General features: G+C 36.9%; 1 protein-coding gene across 1 annotated transcript in view; it reads left to right on the forward strand.

The window, feature by feature from the left end:
- Positions 1–13,583, forward strand: part of LOC131068387 (beta-galactosidase 1) — a 212,798-nt gene that overhangs the window by 128,535 nt on the left and 70,680 nt on the right. The window contains exon 12 of the mRNA XM_058003566.2: positions 13,354–13,577. Coding sequence (XP_057859549.2) covers positions 13,354–13,577 — 224 coding nt within the window. The remainder of the gene's footprint in view (positions 1–13,353; positions 13,578–13,583) is intronic.

Raw genomic sequence — 13,583 nt, forward strand, 5'->3', positions numbered from 1 at the left:
TCTTGGGTCTATGTGGTTTCTACTGGAGGTTTGTGAAGGGATACTCTCAATTGGCTGCCCCCCTCACGGATCTCACTAGGAAAGGAGCCTTTGAATGGTCAAAAAAGACACAAGTAGTGTTTGATCATTTTAAGGAGATTATGAGCTTGTGCCCTATTTTGGCTTTACTTGATTTCATCAAGCCCTTCAAGCTACAATGTGATGCATTAGGAGAAGGTGTTGGTGTGGTTCTCAAGCAAGACAAGCATCCTATTGCCTTTGAAAGTAGGAAGTTGAGAGGAGCTGAAAGGTTATATTCCATTTATGACAAAGAGATGCTTTCTATAATGCATGTTCTTGCGAAATTTAGACATTACCTTGTGGGGAGTAAGTTTGTTGTTAAGACTGATCATAACAGTCTTAAACATTTCATGCACTAGAGGGACTTGAATGAAAGACAACAAAAATGGGTGAGTAAGCTACAAGCTTACGACTTTGACATTGAGTATGTCAAAGGGAAAAATGACATTGTGGCTGATGCTTTGTCTAGAAGACTCCACTTGAGCTCTCTGTGTGAGCTTACTGCAGATTGGAGGGACTTGTTGCTTGCTGATTATGCCAAAAATCAGTTTGCAACCAGCATTATTGAGGGTACTTTTCATGACGAAAAGTACAAATTGGTTGATGAGTTGATTTTATATAAGGGAAGGATCTTAATTGTGCCCGAATCTAAGCTCAAGGAGAAGATTTTGCAGACCTTCCATGACATTCCTCTTGCTAGTCACCAAGGTTATTTCAAAACATACAGGCAGATCCGAGATAGGTTTTCTTGGAAAGGATTGAAAAATGATGTCCTGAGCTACATCAAGGAAAGTCATACATGCTAAAAGAACAAAGATGAGAATACTTTACCGTCTAGTTTGTTACAACCTTTGCCCATTCTCAGTCAGAAATGGGAAAGTATATCTATGGATTTCATCACAGGGTTACCAAGAGCCATGGGGAAGGATTGCATATATGTTGTGGTGGATAGATTGACCAAATTTGCTCACTTTTTTGCCATCACCAGCTCATTTACAACTCAATTTGTTGATGCATTCTTTCGAGAGGTGTTCAGATTGCATAGATTGTCGAAGAACATTGTAAGTGATAGGGACAACAAGTTCCTAAGTACCTTTTGGCAGGAGATCTTCAGATTATGTGGTATTGTGCTCACTCCAGGCACAAGTTATCACCCACAGATTGATGGGCAGACCGAGAATGTGAATAAGTGGTTGGAAGGCTATCTCAGAAACTATGTCTTGGAGCAGCAAAACGCATGGATGAGATGGCTTCACCTAGGGGAATATTGTTACAACTCCTATCACATATCCATCAGAATGTCACCATTCATGGCACTAAATGGTTATGAAGCTCCTAGCTTCGCTGATTTGATATTTGGTGATAGCAAAACCCCTCAGGTGAAGGACATGATGCAACAAAATCAGGATATTTTGAGGTCCTTGAGGAACAATATCCAGCATGCGTAGAATCAGTAGAAGTTGTATGTTGATCAGCAATGGATTGAGCACACCTTTGAGGTGGTCGACATGGTCTACTTGAGGTTCCAGCCTTATAGACAGTTTACTCTCAAGAAGAGTGGAGTTTAGAAACTGAAGCCTCGTTTCTACGGGCCTTTCAGAGTTAATAGGAGAGTTGGGGAAGTGGCGTATGAGTTGGAGCTTGCGACAAGCAGCAGAATTCATAATGTATTTCGTGTGTCTCACCTTAAGAAGGCTCTTGGACATAATGCAATAGCTTCAACAAAGTTGCCTCCACTAGATGAGGAGGGAGAGTTGGTTTTGATTCGTGAAGCTATCATTGACTTCAGGGAGTGTTGTTTGAGAAAAAGGGTGATCAAGGAGTAGTTGATCAAATGGAAAAACTTACCAGTTGAGGATGTCACTTGGGAGAATGAGGAGATTCTGTAACATCCAGGCTTGCAATTGCCTGATGGCAAGTAATCTTGGGGAGGGCGAACTAAAATGTCCCCTTCTCAATAGAAGGTAATTAGTGGTCCATTAGCCTATTATGGAAACCCATAGGCTGAATGGAATGAGGAATTAGGGTTTCCTATTTTCTAGGAGGATTCCTCATAGTTTTTAGGAATGTTCTAGTTGGAGTTTGGCAAAAATAATTGAGGTTTCCTTCTGGGTTTTTTGTAAGCTTCGCAATGATATGACATGCAATCAGTTTAGGGGAGTTTGCGCAACTTACTATTTTTAGTAAGTTGATGACAAATGACTGGATTTTGGGGTTTTTCTGGATTTTCCGAGCTCATTCATAGGGTTCGACAAGCATGTTTTTCGGAGCTGTTTTCCTGACTTACTATTTTTAGTAAGTGTCAGTTCAGGCAGTACTATTTTTGGCAGTCTTGGCAGAGCCCCAATCCAGTTCAGATTTGTGTTTTCCTACACTTCAACTCGTAGTTTGATTTGGCAGTGATCAATAGTTGACTTATAATTGATTATTTAAATATTATTACTTTATCCTAAAGTTTGATATTTAATTATTTTTATTGATCAATTTTGGAGGTATGACTTAGGAAGGAAAATATTATATCATTTATCCTAAGTCACATTTTTATTTCCTAAGTTGATGGCATAAAAAATGAATGTGTTTTATGCTTTGTAATGTTAATGTTATAACATGGCGATTTTTTTGGGAAAAGTGCGACTAGGGAGATTGGGTAAGTGGATGCCATACTTGGAGGGGGTTATGAAATGAAATGCATATGAATGTAAGGAAATTTGGGCGCCATTTCATGTGAATTTGAGATTTAAAAATCTATATATACAAGGTGGTGTTGTGACGTTTTCACACATCGCCCCATTGCAAATGGAGACCCCCTACTTTTTAGGCCCTTCTAGTCTTTTGGCTTTGTTTTTTGGGTCTTTTCGTAACAGTCTTGTCAGTCTCTCTGCTTTGCAAGTGTTTGGGGTTCATATTGATTAAATTTGCTTTTTGTTTGAGCGAATTTGGTGAAGTCTAGGGCCTATTTCATCAATTTTAGGGTTTATGCCTTCAATCCTAGATTTTAGGGGGTTTCTTTTAGGGTTTTGGAAAAACTGAACTTAGAACTGGAATCGGGACCCTTCAAGGAACCTCCCAGTAAAATTTGAGCAATTTCTGAGCACTTACTATTTTTAGTAAGTGTATTTTTTGTAAGTTTCACTACCACCCGGATTGATCTAATTTTGCCAAAAATCAAACTTACTATTTTTAGTAAGTTCTATTTTTAGTAAGTTTCTATTTTTAGTAAGTGCTTTTCTGACTGATTTTGCCCAAACCTTGACATTTTGAAACACTTACTATTTGGGAAAATCTATTTTTGGCAGGGTCTTCACAAGAAAACATTGAAAGCTGAATATCTTTGAAGACGCTGAAGACTGAGCGTTCCTGAAGACCATTTCTATATCCGGAAGAGTCGGGAGGCAGACAAGTTGGATCAAAAAATGGTTAAGTTTGGAACTCCTATTCCAAAAGAGGAAAGCATGCAAAACCATCCAAATCTAGAAATTCGCATCAATCCACCAATGTCATCCTGATCCGAAAATGACTTGAAATTTGACTAAGTCTGAAAACTTGAAAGATCTTCCAAAATCCAGAATTTGCATTATGATTCCTAGGGACCTGAAACCACTCTCAAACATCCTGACAATATATATGAAACATAACTTAAAGTATAAGAAATTAAAAAGGCATATTGAAGGTGCCACTTATACTTAAATGTTAAATTTCATATATATCCTGATGAAGAGAATGAGGAAAAATCATGAAAATCCTTCCCCAAGTCAATTCAATGCCCAAGTTTGGCCAAGGGCGCCAAACAAAGGAGTCCATGGAGAATGTGGAGAATGTGAAAATCCTTGCCTAGGTGGTTTTAGTGCCCATACTTCACCAAGGGCGCCAAAGTGAAGTTGACACGGAAAGCATGGAAAATTGTGAATTCCACCACTTAGTGAAAATTCCGCCCTACTCCAAGGGAGGGCGCCAAAGTGGAGTGCTCAAGGAGAATGGAGAAAGTTTAGAATTCCATGCCTAAAGGAGATTAGCGCCCAAGTCATGATGAAGGCGCCAAAGAGGTGTTATCCTGGAAAACCTTCAATGTGATGAAATTCCTTCTTCCTAGAAAAATTCTGCGCTAAGACATGGAAGGGAACCAAAGTGGATGATGCATGAAAAAATGTTGAAGTTAAGAACTCCTTGCCTTAGGGAGAATTGCGCCTAAGGAAGGTACCAGGGCGCCAAAACTTAATGGTCATGGAAAGATTCAAAATCACAAAATTCCTTACCAGTGCGGAATCATTGCCCAAGTCCAAAGGCAAGTGCCTAAGTCTAGGGATCAAGGATAAATGCTTCAAGATGAGATTTCCTCCATCAAGGTCAAATTCCATGCCCAGTAAGGAAGTTGAAGAGAACTTTTTTGAGGCATGGAAATAAACGAGAATTCCTTCACAACATGAATTGCACATCAAGATGAATTGAAGGTGGAAAAAACAATTTCTAAGGCAAGGAAGAAATCAAGGATGAATTGAACAAGCAATTTCCCCCCAGGGAAAATTTTGAAAAATCCATTCTCAGGCATCAAGAATCATCTGAATTTGAAAATGATGGTAGACTTGGAGTCGTGAGGGAATTTTCTCTCTCCTGGACCGTGGAACCCTAATTTGTGGAAAATTCCTAAAAAATAGGAGAGGCTGGAAAATCATTAAAAATCTCCTCCAAAGAAAGGAAAGTTCAAGAAACTTCAAGAAAATTCTTCATGGATCAAATTCTTCTCTCTTGAAGTTTTCTCTCTCTAGGGTTTTTTCTCGCCAAGTAGCAACCGAATCAACAGACGCTAAATTAATGAGGCATCTCTTTGCATGCAGCCGTCACATTTATGGCATTATGGCAGATCCCTTCTGCATGCAGCTATCACGTTCAGGAGATGAAGGTGCATTTATGGCATCATGGGCGATTTTTGCATGAGGGTACATTCATTGCATAGTGGGCACTTTTTGAATGTAATGGTTAATTAATGCTTTATGGGTGCCATTTTCGGCAGTATTGGAATTGATTGTATATGGGCTTTATGGGCTATTTATTGCCGATTCCCACCTTGTTGCATCTTGAGTGGAGAGTATTTTGGGGAAACCCTAATTAGGGTTTGCATGTTATCATGGCCTGAGGCCTATATAAAGGGGTAACCCCCCTCATTTGTAATTGGAGGGAGCTTTGTATGAAATTGTTGCGATAAGTTTTGAGATAATAATAGTGAAACATCGTTCTCTGATGGTGTCCACTTAAGTTATTTTTTTAAAACTTGCATGGTTTCACCTTCCTCGCTTAGAGTAGAATTTTATTTTCTCAGTTGTTAGATAAAGTGCTTGGATTTCAATAGAGAATGTAATGGTGTTTGATGAATTTCCATGGTTCATACTTTTTGCATCTTGCTAATTGTAAGTTGCAGTGTAAAGTTAGCCTAAACCCCCAAATTTGTGTTAAGTTTGATTGTGAGGGGTCGTTTGGATTACGCCGTGTTGGGTATTCAAATGCACTTTCTCAATATGAAAATTTTTCAACATCCTCAGAAGATTGCACTGGTTCTTGCGGAGTTGTAGTTTATCTTGGCGAAGCAGAGCTTGGTTTGTTTGGAATTTGTCCACCAAAGCATTAACTGTTGATATCATGGCCCTTAGCAATAGATTTAGATACTTTTGAACCCTTTCCCTTTTACTTTCAGTTCATTTAATCCGTTCGAAGCAGCAGCATCGCAGAATTGCCATATCCGATGATGGAGTTCTAGCCACAACAAAGAAGTGAAAGAATGATGCAAACGTAAGGCCCCTTGGTTTTTCAGCAATCACACTGTTGGTTGAAAATTTTGTACACTTGGGGAAATATACAAAATTGTGGTTTCAACCACAGCACGAGTAAAAACTCTCCTAATTAAGGGAAGGCTCCCCCTATCTAGCTACAACTTGGAAAATAAAATAGGATGGGACAGCAATCTTTCTTCTTTTGTCAAGAAAGATAATATCCTTTCTCTTCACAGAAAAGGATAGCGATTGAATAACAGCAGTAACCACTTTCAAGTGAAATAAGAGAAAGGAAATGAAGTTTCCTGAAAGCGCAAAGACTTTCGTCACTTCCTTCGGGATGGGACAGCAATATCAAGCTCAAAGACTTGACTATTGGAAGTCCTATCTACCCTTTGCTATACTAAATTTTACAATGAATAAAAGACAACAGCTCAAAGACTGGAATAATTTATTCTTTTAACACAAAGACAAGAACTAATGCAAGCTCAAAGACTTGCTGCTATTTCTTATCAAACAATAATTTTTCCTCAAGAATAGATGCAAGCTCAAAGACTTGCTGCTCCTTCTAGAGATTTCCCATTTTAATTAATCTTCTCTACTTGCAGCTCAAAGACTTCAAATCAGATTGGGTTAAGCTCTTTTAGGAACACTTGGCATAGAAGAAATAAAAGATTCAAACTCAACAATGTAGCTCAAAGACTCAAAACTTGAGTAATCCTTCTTTATTATTCTTCAAAAACTTTCAATCCACATACATAAGCTCAAAGACTTCTTGCTGTAAATTTGGCAGAGTTTTTGCTTGCTTTCCAAAAGATAAAAATTACAATGGGCCCTCTCTTCTATTTAAAGGAGAGGAACCTTGAGAAAAAGGTGGGAGGATCCTAACTAACTTGAGAGATTCTCTCAACCACCAAGACTCATTCAATAACTAACTAAGACTTCATTAACTAACTAAGACTTATTCCAACTACAGTCCTAATTGGACACAACTTGTAGTTGCCTTACATGTAATTACAAAAGTGCAAGTAATGTGTAACTTGCGTTTTACAAAAATACTTTTACATGTAACTTGTCAAAACGAAATTACAAATGCATAACTAAAATTATTCCATGTGTCTAAAGACACGACTCTAACTGCATCATCCTTTGTCTGTGATGATCTTCATGTCACTTCAAGATGCTAGAACGTGAAGTATTATAGATTGGTAAACACATCTTGAACCGGAACGGGAACTTGCATCCTTGTCTTCTTGCTTGGGGTAGTACTAGCTTTTCAAGAGGGAACGGGCTGCCTTCCTCTTTTCATGTCATGACCATCTTTGTCTTGAAAGCATTCTATGCTCTCAACCATGAATTGTTGTTGTATCTCTTATTTGTATCATCCTTCATTCTTGAAATCTTCTTGCAAAATAAGGCCCATGCCTTAATCCATTGATTTGGTAGATCATGTGTGCAAACCGGACTGACAAGGGAAGGGATAAATTGATGCAAAAATGGGCTCACAAGTGAATTTCGGGTTTTGGAAGCTGCATTACATGTGTGGGAAAAACAAGAGCATTAACTTGCAAATGTGGGAACAAACATGCAACTTCATATGTGTAATGGGTAACTACAAGTTTGCACTTGTAATTGGACCTTTAAAACTCATTTTCAAGTGTTTTTTGAGTGCATTTTGGACCAATTTCGGGTTCTGGATGGCTGACTGCAAGTAGACTTTAAATGGGGAAAACGAATGAATGTGTGAAATGAGTGGATGAAATGGTATGTACGGATGAGGGAATTGGAAGCGGATAGGTAAAAATGAATTTCAAGAAGATCACTTGGAACTTTGCCAATGCAAAAATGGGAAGAACTTTCAACTTGCAACCCGGATTTCAAAAAACCCCAGTTTGAAAGGATGGGTATTTCTCATCTTTGCAACTTGGAATTTCAACAAAAGATGGTTAAATCTTTTATCCGTAAGGGAAGAACAATGATTTTCATCCAACTTGTAATCGGAATTTAAAATCCCGAATACAAGTAAAGAGGGAAAATGGGGAAGAACAATGCAATTCTAAAATTGCTTTACAAAAGGGAAAATCTCTCTCACAAAATCTGATTTTTGGGGAAGAACCAACCATTTACAAATTTACAACTAGAAAGGAAAAAACAAGAAAACAAGAAAAAAGAAACAAGAAGAAAATAAATCTTACCTTGCTCCAATGTGAAAATGCCTCTCCAAAAGATAATCAATCTTTGAAATAAAGAAGAATATCTCTTAAAAAGAAATTAACCGTATTCCAAAACCCTAGCCACGTTTTTGAAAAAATGCCCAAAACTGAAAAATGTGGCAGCAAATGCATGAAAAAAGGCATGGAAAATGGCCAATACTCTTTCTAACCTCAATACCTTAGCATACCAAGCCAAAACGATTCATAACATTGCTGATTCGTGGCATTTTTAATGAAGAAAAACGTGGTTTTTTGGCAAAAACGTGTTTGCTGTTACAAAGCTAAAAACCAGCAATCTTAACCTCCATGTGGCGTGAAAGGTGTTTGAAAATGCATAAAAATAGGGAGGAATCCAAAACGCCTTCTATCTCCCAAAAAATCTCCACAAAAATTTGCTAAAAATCCTCAAAAAACATGTTTTTCCTTGCAATTCGGGTTTTTTGGAACAAATAGCAAGTTTAAAATGTATGAAACAATGAAAATCGGGTTTTTTGGAGGATATGACAAGTTTAAAATTTCACTTTTTCAACATGTTAGGCAAAATCGGGATTTTTTGGCCAAATAGCAAGTTTAAAATGTCAAAAATGCACTTTATGAGCAAAATCGGGTTTTTTGGACCAAAGTGCAAGTTTTAAATTGTCACTTTTTCACTTACAAGGCAAAATCGGGATTTTTAAGACAAATAGCAAGTTTAAAATTCACTTTTTCACTTACCAAGCCAAAATCAGGATTTTTTGGACAAATGACAAGTTTAAAAATTGTCAAAAATGCACTTGCAAGGCAAAATAGGGTTTTTTGGAGCAAACTGCAAGTTTTAAATACTTGTAAATGGGAAATAAAATCCCTACAACAAGTTATACTTGCTTGCACATATGTAATGGGGATTTAAAATCCCTATTACATGCAAAAACCATTAAAGTAGGGGTTTTTTTAGCAAACTGCAAGTTTACTTGTAATTGAGTCAAAAAATCCCTATTTTAACTAAAAAAGACCAAAAAACAATAAAAAATATAAAAACAACAAAGGGGAAATTTAAAACAAATTACAAGTAACATCTTTTAAATAAAAGTGCATGTGTAATAAGTCAAAAATTCCCCTACAAAGACCAAAACAATGAATATCATTAAAACTTGCAGTTTGAAGAAAATTCTCCACCTGCAGTCGGGATTTTAAAACCCGATTGAAGGAAGGACATAGCAAACGAACCCAGAATTTGACAAAATTCGAAACGTAGTTCGAGGATGGACTGAGGATTAAGCCAGTCTAAGGATTAGTCGAAATTCTACCTCGAGAAGCATGCCATAGAGTAAAATCTTTCATTTTTTCACAAAAATTTCATGTAATGGTCCTTCATTTTTGAAAACAAAAATGAGGACAACACACATCAGCTAACTGAGTCACGTCCGTAGCATAAAGGAACCTTGGAGTCAATTGTTTGATCTTCCTGCAATCTTAGCACACAATCGTACTTTGATCAAGAGAGAGTGAAGTGACCATTAGGCAACTTTATTCTGTGTTCAACGCTGTCATAAAAAACACGTCAACAGGTGGGATGCCTCATTTGGACATCTTGGAGAAATTATATCATTATGCTGCCGAAATGGAGATTAAACTTGAGCTTCGAAGTTGTGGCTTCCTAGTTTGGTTAGTTTCATACTTGAAATACAGTACCTAGCTGATTTCAGTGTGTTGTTGGAGTCATCTGTGAGTGTGTTTTCAGATTTCAATGTGTGTTTTCAGAATTTTCAGAGTGTGGAGTATTTTCCTATGTTGTTGGTTTTGGTGTGGTTGAAGCGAAGAATTGTTCATATCTCCCTGCCTGTGCGACCCATCATTCTGGGTATCGGCTCATTGGAAGCGTATTTGGAGGGTGATCATTCTTCTATTTTGGCATTGCTTTTGGTGTGCATTATGATTTTAGTGGCAAATCGAACTTCTGGTGTTGGTCGTACTTTTCCTGGAGTTGCCTTAGGTTGCATGTTGATTGTTGGTGGTGATTTTGGTGTCGTTTTGTGATTCTATCTTGGTCGTCTTGGTCATACCTTTCTTTTGTCTATGTTCATGTGCGATTTGGAGCTGTTTCGAGGAAGTTGTGAGTCTTTCAGTGTTGTTGGTCCAATGCTGGAGTCTGCTGGTATTTTACATCAGATTTGGTTAAGTGTGTTTTAGCTTGTATTTCTCTGAATTTCATTATTGTAATCTTTAGTACTTCATTGTATTCATCATTGTAATGATTGGTTAGTAGTGCTAACCTCTATTGTATCTAAAGTACTCATTGTAATTCCCACTGCACAAGTGGGAGAGGTTGGCTTGGCCACCTTCAATGTTTGTAGTTTAGTCCTCTCGCTGCATAAGCGATTGAGTGATTTCTGTTTGTAATTGTCCTCCCATTGCATAAGTGGTTGAGTGATTTCTATTTGTAATTGTCCTCCCGCAACATAAGCGGTTGAGTTGAGTTCGTTTAGTGATAAGTCCTCCCGCTGAAATATCGTGGTAGAGTGATTTGTGCTTGATCATGTTCTTGTTTCCTTGGTTGGTTTTCGCCAAGTTTCTTGTTTCCATCCCGCTGAAAAGTGGAAGGGGTTGGCTTGCTGCCTAGTATTGTAATCAACATTTCAGATTTTGCATCTAACGATCCCCTGTCACTATATGCTCTCACCCTCCTAGCTTGGGCTCTCGGTGATCAAAAAGTGGAAGGGTTCCTTTCAGTTGGTTTGGATTGCATCTTTCTAACCCTAACGGGTGATTGTTTGTTGTTAAACTGTTAAAAAACAAAAAAAAAATGTTGGGGATATTACAATTAGTGAAAAACCTAACCTAGAGGATTTATTGGTGATTTGAGGACTCAGATATAGAGTATTTTGAGGGTTTTATATTGAAAATTTATTTCTCTTTGTTGAACATCTCTTCCTAGGTAGGTTGTACCACCCTAGCTTGAATTTTGTAGGAGTTAAGTCTCAATGAGCCATCATTCGGTGAGGTTATTGATGTTATAGTTTGATGCCTAGGGCATATCTTTGTTATGGCATTTCAAACATGAGCAAAGGAAGCATTTTGAGGGTGTAGCATCTAGATTTGGGGGTTTCCAAATTGTTGATTAAAATACAAATCTGATTTGCCACCTTTCAAATTAAATGGGTATCTGTATAATGTCGTTATAATATAATTTGACTATTTGGCTATTGAAGATTTTAATGATATATTGTAATCTAATCTCTTTAATTTAATTTGAAACTATTTTTGGTTGTGAGTTATTTCATTTTGAAATATTTATGGATATATTTTTGTTCTTTTATTGCTTCTATATTATTTAATTATATTTGTGTTGCGCCAAGGGTATCCCTGCAACCCAACCCAATGCCCAACCTACCTTACCTTGGTCTTACTTATAGCCAAGCTGGGATTCAGGAAGGGGTAGAGCTTAGGCGAGACTAATCCCCTAGGGATGCACACAATCACTTGCAAACCATTGTTATATTATTAGCTTTGCAAGATCTATTCACATTGTGTTTCAAAAAACATCTTAAAGCAAAACAGAAAACAAAATAAAACAAGGGTGCATATCACACTTGCACTCGATGCAAAATTGAGGATTTAGTGATATTTAACTAATAAAAAGAGGTTTGAAAACAAACATTCATAGGGATAACAATAAAGCACAAGCTTTCAGCAAAAAATGACCCACATTCCAAAAACTCTAGAAATTACTCTTTTCTACAAGTTATTGCTTCTCAAGCAAACAAAAAATAAATCCTTTTGAGGCTTTCATCAAAATGTAACCAAAATCCCTAGTCCTTGCTCCCCCCTCCCCCACAAATTTTTTAAAAAAAGACACTAACTAGTGTCTAAATGGATCTTCAGTACCTCCAACCCATCTTGTTCATAAAGTTTAGTTCTCTCTTGACAAACCGGACCCTCTTTGAACCTCTTAGATGAATCAATCGTTTGCACTTTCACCTCTATCACTTCCAAATCCATTTTGACTATAGTGGGAGTTCATACACATTCATACAACCTCTAAACCACCTTCCTTACAAAATCAAGTGAACTAATTGTGGGGGCATACCATCCAAAGGAGTTGAAAAGAAGGAAAAGAAAATGAAATCCCTGGGAAATGAACTCAACAAACAGAATGTAATTCAAAAATCAAAACAAAAGACTATCTTACCAAACATAAAACACCTAACACCAAAGATCACAAAACACATTAAATACAACCAAAAACACAAAGGAAAGCTAACACAAGGAGCATGAATGAGAACAATGGAGGATGACTTTGTCATCTTCCATGCCAAAGCTCCACCTTCAAGCCCTTTCTTGATTTCATATCCTCACACAGTAATTTACTTTTGCATAGGTCTTTTGTAAAAGAAAATACATCCCTCAAGTCCTAGACAAACTCTTTTCTAGAAATGTATAAGATATTCCTTGAGCATGTCACTTTACAATCTCAGAGCTTAATCTCCAGTTTCCAAACTATACTTAAATTTCCTCTCCAGCCAATTACAAAGTACACAAATGCAACTACTAAATTAGATCATTCTTCAGCTAATATTTGAAGTGTGTGATATAGCAGGTCAATGAAGCATTTCATGTACTGAATACTAGTAATTACATCAGTACTAATGTTTTCATAGTTGGAATTATAATGTTAATTTAATAAACATAAATGCATTATATATGTCCAATGGGGAAGCCTATTGAGTAAGATGGATTTTATTTATGCACCATTAGACAAAGTAATCTATTGGACCACAAAACAGTATCAACATTGAGATACATTTCCAAAAGTGAGAGGGCACACAAAGAATTGCATACAAACTTTGCATTATCTTTCCGTAGAATTCCTATAGGGATAGGTTCCTTGAAAATCTCAATGAATAGTTGTAGATGCAAACTTTAGAAGATAAACATATGAACATAGTTGTACATGCAAACTTCATAAGATACACATATCAACTTTGGTAGTAAAGCCTTTTTATTTTCATTTTGTCTATGTTCTTCAAGTTCATATCCATGCATCCAATAGTGCACAGGTTTAAAGACAAGCATTCCTAATCACTTGATAAAAAAGAAATCAAAAGCAACAAAATGGATTCATGTCCAAAGTTTCTGGCCAAATTTAGACCTTAGCAGTATTGGTCATTAAATCTCCATTTCTTGCCATTTACAAGTTCTCTCTATTGAAACATGCTAGACGTTGCTATGTAGGTTCTTATGCAGTTTCAAATATTAAAATTTAATTTTGGTTTTTTGTAATATATACAGCATGAAAATAGGCATGAACATAGTTATTACTCTATGGTGTCGTGTTACAGGTGAATGCACAATCAAAAACGCACAACTTGACATCGAATAATCCTCAAAGGAAGCTTAAATCATCCTATTTCTTATCGAATAAAGAAGTCGAAAAAGGTTTTTATTGGGAAACATTCAAAGAAAAAATTGGAGGTTCTGAAGATACTCAGTTTGACAATAAGGGTCTTTTGGAACACATTAATACAACCAAGGACACAACAGATTACCTGTGGTATAATATAAGGTAAGT

The sequence above is a fragment of the Cryptomeria japonica genome, chromosome 5, assembly GCF_030272615.1.
Source record: "Cryptomeria japonica chromosome 5, Sugi_1.0, whole genome shotgun sequence".
NCBI lineage: Eukaryota > Viridiplantae > Streptophyta > Pinopsida > Cupressales > Cupressaceae > Cryptomeria > Cryptomeria japonica.